The 5,058-nt window shown below is 36.8% G+C and overlaps 1 protein-coding gene across 1 annotated transcript; it reads right to left on the reverse strand.

Moving 5' to 3' along the window:
• Positions 1–1,774: 1,774 nt before the first annotated feature.
• LOC120208190 lies at positions 1,775–4,837 on the reverse strand. Its single transcript, XM_039207522.1, has 3 exons — positions 4,575–4,837; positions 2,718–3,382; positions 1,775–2,615 (listed from the first exon to the last, which is right to left on the reverse strand). Exons 2-3 carry the CDS (start codon positions 3,323–3,325, stop codon positions 1,934–1,936), a joined length of 1,290 nt encoding a protein of 429 aa, XP_039063453.1. The 5' UTR covers positions 3,326–3,382; positions 4,575–4,837; the 3' UTR covers positions 1,775–1,933.
• Between the last annotated feature and the right edge of the window lie 221 nt (positions 4,838–5,058).

The following is a 5,058-nucleotide window of genomic DNA, read 5'->3' on the forward strand; positions in this document are numbered from 1 at the left end:
TCGAATACTGACTAGTACTCACAATTTTTTCTGTTGGCTCATCATCGTCTAACTGGTCAATATGAAAACCGAAATTTGGTGCTGAAAGTTGATTGGGATTTGGATTAGGGAAAGGTTGTGGGTTTTGAGATTGTGTTTGGTATTGGAAATGTGGTGAAACAATATTTGCTTGGTGATGAAATTGTGGTGGATCCATTAAATTTTGAGCACCATAAACTGGGGTTGAAAAACTTAGTTGATTACTACCCGCTACTGACCCAACTTCACTACTTCTAGGTTTAACAACATACAATGTAACATCATCACTTGAAACACTAATGTAAGCAATGAATTGTTCAACATATTCATTATCGGTTAACAAATAAACTTTACCATTTCTCTGATAAGATAACCTAAATCCACTTAGGGGCTCTAAATTCAATTTATTTGCAACACGTAACATTAGAGTTTCATAAGTTAACTTTTTTAATGACAGTTTTAGCTGAAGATTCATGGGTAAAGGCATATATTGTAAAACACCATGAACATTCTCCCATGACCCTCCAAAACACAAATCTATCCAAACATGATCAACATTAGATGATTTCATTATTGTAAATTAATTTACTAAACAAACGAGCTGCGAAACTAAAACCTGTTGCCGGATGGGGAAGGATGTCGTTGGATATAGGAACGGATGTCGCCGGAGAGAGTGATAGATGGAGATGGAATGAGTTGCGATTTAGAGATTTAGGTTATGAGTTGCTGCTACTGCGTAGTTATATACCCAAAACATTTGTGTTGCGAAATTAAAACCTGTTGCGAATTCAGAAATCGAGTTGCGAATTTGAAATTCAGTATTGCGATAGTCAGAATCTCGTTGCGATTTACAGATTCGCAATGCGATTACGTAATCGCGTTGCGAATTAGGAAAATCGCAACGCGAATTTGGGAAATCGCAATGCGATAGTCAGAATCGCGTTGCGAATCTGGAAATTGATTTGCGATACCGGAGATCGCGTTGCGAATTATCGATCGCATTGCGATTTAGTTGGTCATTTTGGCAAATCCAAAAAAAATTGGTTAAAATCGTATATTATAAGGCATTTTTGGTCACTGAGGCGATTTTCTCTTATATATTGTTACTTTGTTGAGTATTCTAACTATTAAAAATTGTAAAATGATCCCCTAATTATAGAATGTTATTTTGTTGAGTCTTCGACTATTAAAAGTTACAAAATAGTTTCCTGACTATTCATATGTTTCAAATTGTTCGTTTCCGTTAAAAAATTATAAACCGTCTAAGCTGAACATTAACTTGTTGATTAAGATATGATAAAATTTAATCTTATAACCGTTTGAATTGTATTTTGTGGACTAACTCTCCTTTCACATTATGTCATTAAGCTAGTGCTTGAAACATTATGTCATTGTAACATTGTTTAAAAACGACAACGATGTCAGTAAACATCATTAAAATATGATTTTATCATATCTTAGTCAGTATGTTAATACACAACTTAGACAGTTATTAATTTTTTTAATTAGAATGAACAAGTTTAGAACATATAAATAGTCAGGTAATCATTTTGTAACTTTTAATAGTCGGAACATAACAAAACAACATTCTATAGAATGTTCTATAATCAAATGATTATTTTATAATTTTTAATAGTCAAGAGACTCAATAAAACAACAGTCGAAAAACCATTTATCATTTTTACCCAAAGATTAATAGTCATATTATAATTCCTATAATTAAATGTTCATCGATATAGTTTAGCAAAAAAGAAAAAAAGAAAGAAATATGGCACCAATGACAGGTAAATGTGCTGACAGGGGTTTGGTTAGGTCTAAAAGCTAATTTATCAACGACAAGATCTTTACACAGTGCCAAATGTTACAGAAATATAGAACCATTCATTGCTTTCATGGATTAATTCTTTTTTCTTTTTCATAAAGAATGGCGGGACCCTATCCTTATCTTTCTTCGGAAAGGCTTGCATGCCTCGATGCTGAGGTCAACAGCTGATGCAATTGCCATGAATATGGCCGCATCTTCCACACATGTTACATGCCGCATAGCCAGTTGCACTAATGGCTTGCTACTCTTACCTTCCCCTTGTACCCTGCAGCTCATTACGAACCCACCGGCTATCGGACTTAATGCAGAAAAGTCTCCACTGCTTTGTGGACTCGGTACTGGAGTTGGTCCCTGCCGCAATTGTCTGTCAGTGTCGATGAAAAATTCACCACCCTTTTCTGCACTTATGAGTTTCTCGGACATCAGAACCTCTGCTCCATCTTGGGCTTCAGACAGCAAGTGAAACCGGCAGCAGATAGTGTCCCTGATTCCACGCTCACGCCACGCCTCAAGCTTTCCCCAAGGCATCCAGCTCTCTGGCCTGCAAACATCAGGACGAACAATCAACCAAGCTCCTGGGTTGGACTTGGCAACCCAATCACAACCTGTTGATGGCACAAAAGGAGTGGTTATGAAGGCAGCTGCAACAGCCGAGCCAGAGAGATCGTGTATCTTCACCTTCCATCCTTTCCTCTCTCTTCTCTCCATCTCTATGTCTGAACTTTCAGCAGAACCTGTCCAATAAGTGCCTAGAGGGTCCACCTTTGCCACCCTACCATTTCAAAGAAACCATTAAGAGTTTCATTAACCATAAACAAATGAATAGAAAGTAACAAATGGAAGACGGATGAAGCAACTCATAGTTTTGCATCACCTGTCTCGACTAAATTCACAGCTAAAAATCGGTTGTTTGATGGAACCCTGAAGCTGTACTATCTGAGGACTAAGCATAGTTACATCTTCAAACTGAAACACGTATCTTGGATCAGGATCGAGTTGTACTCTCAAATGAAGTTCAGCCTCCGGTTTTCCACTCTCATGCTTGTTTTTGCCAATGCCAATCCATCCATTGAAAAGAATCACCGGTTTCCCTCGACCCCATTCTGGACCCACCTCCAACTTGAATGTTCCGATCTGCTGTCTCTTGACTCCAACACCACAATGTGACCCTTTCCTCCCTGTGAAGACGGTGATCTCCAGACACGCATGGGGGTTATAGAAACAGCCAGGGGTCAGTAAAGCCTTCACATCAGAGTCCTCTAGATAAAAGCTAGAGGCAATGTTGTGAATATCAGGTGTGGCCTCGGGTGAGGATACTAAGGGAACTGAAGTAGTTTGCATGGGGAAACCTCGGAGTCGTATCTCACATGAGCATGGGGAAGAGAATGCATGAATTCCAGCCTTTGAAGAATTCAGGGCTGATCCATGAATCCTCAGACCCAAAGAGCCTATAGACAACCTGATGAAAGCCTGAGGATCCATTATTGTCACAAATATTTACCCATTGTATAAAAAGCTTTAAGTTATGGCAACTCAAACCTGTCATTTCAGCACGAAAATAAAGATTAGATCACAAAAACAAATTGAGTCGCATGTTGTGGCCAAATTGTTGCCTCTATATGATCCGATCATGTTGATAAGTTGAAACAATAACATTTTAATTAAATATAAGATCATTTCCTGCACTAGATAGGAAAACTCTTTTCCTACGTCTTTTCTCAGCGATAAATGAATCATCAATTTATCACCGGAGGTAATCCAGGCCATGATCAGTAGTATGATAAGCCATGTTGGCTGTTACTTCCAAGCTAAGCAAGTAACCACTTAAAGGGTCTAATTTGCACCTATCTGCTTCTATAATTTTCTGATCGTCCTCCTATAAGCTCGAAACTTTACAGCCAAGTCAGAGATGATTCAAGCAGAACACTGAAAAATATCAAAACTCAACCACTTCATAGAAGTTTAAGAAACTGGAAACATTATCAAAATCATAGAAAGCAGTGGCTAAAGTTAACATTATAGAAATCATCAAAAGAACTGAATTTCACAGATTTGCCAATTCTTTCCCAAGGAAAACTAGTGTGCTGGTTTCTGAATCTACCGTGTTGATGTTCAACACAGCAATAAGTAAAAGCATATTCCTAGAAACAATAGAAAAGAAGCCGGCCATCAACGATCGAATTCGATCATTCTATTATCATGAAACTGATTACATGAATTGGAAAAGCCAACAGAGCCTTCTCTAAATATTCACTGTATACTTAGCTATTCAATCTGGCTTAAGTTATAAGCCATTTGACCTTTACCTAAATCAAAAGTTGACATAATTAAGCTTCCATGAGAAACACTACAGTTTAATAAAACCCCGACTTTAAAATAAGAACCATACGGCTTAAGATTCAAACTTCTTATCATTTAACATGCTTTTTCCCATCAACCAACCCAAGAAAAAAGCCTTGTAACTTGAGCTCAAATGGGAAAACCACAAAGAATTCCCACTTAAAATAGAAACCCCGCATATAATTCTACTTAAAAATCCAATATCCATATTGAATTTCACCTAATATTTTTTGGTTACTTGCAAACCAAACAAAAACACATTAAAGCCCAACTAAAAATCTGCAGCCAACCAACTTTACAAAATTCAAATTCATTTAAATAACCCATACACATAAAGTCAAGTAGAAAATTAAGAAGAAAAAGAAATTAAAACAAAAAAGAGAGAACCCACCTATGAATGAAGCTTTTTCTTCATACAAAAGCCGAAGGAAACAAATTTCCCAGAAAGGAAAACTTATCAAAACATGATTCCCGCAAATACCCTCTCTCTGGGTGATCTTTTTACTCCAAAAAAATGGTTTTCTAGGAATGTAAGCACTAAATTCAGAGTTCAAAGTTGAAAAAGAAGATGGAACCAAAGACCGTTTTAAAGAGCTTGAAGACAATCTGGGTTTTCACGTAAGACCTCTTTTCACAGATCACGAGGAAGCTCTGTTTTTTTTTTCTTTTCTTTTATTCCATTTATAAACTTCTTTGTTTGCTCTAAAAATTATGGGAATAAAAAACCTATATTTTCCTGCATAATTGTCAAGAAATAGAGGCAGAAGTAAAGAATTTGTCTTTTTCCAACCAATGGCGGAATACAAGAGAAATTAATTTATGAAAAAAAAAAATCAAAGGAAAATAGAAGAGAGAGAGAGAGAGAGAGAGGACGT

The sequence above is a fragment of the Hibiscus syriacus genome, unplaced genomic scaffold (assembly GCF_006381635.1).
Source record: "Hibiscus syriacus cultivar Baekdansim isolate YM2019G1 unplaced genomic scaffold, ASM638163v2 tig00016004_pilon, whole genome shotgun sequence".
Classification (NCBI taxonomy): Eukaryota; Viridiplantae; Streptophyta; class Magnoliopsida; order Malvales; family Malvaceae; genus Hibiscus; species Hibiscus syriacus.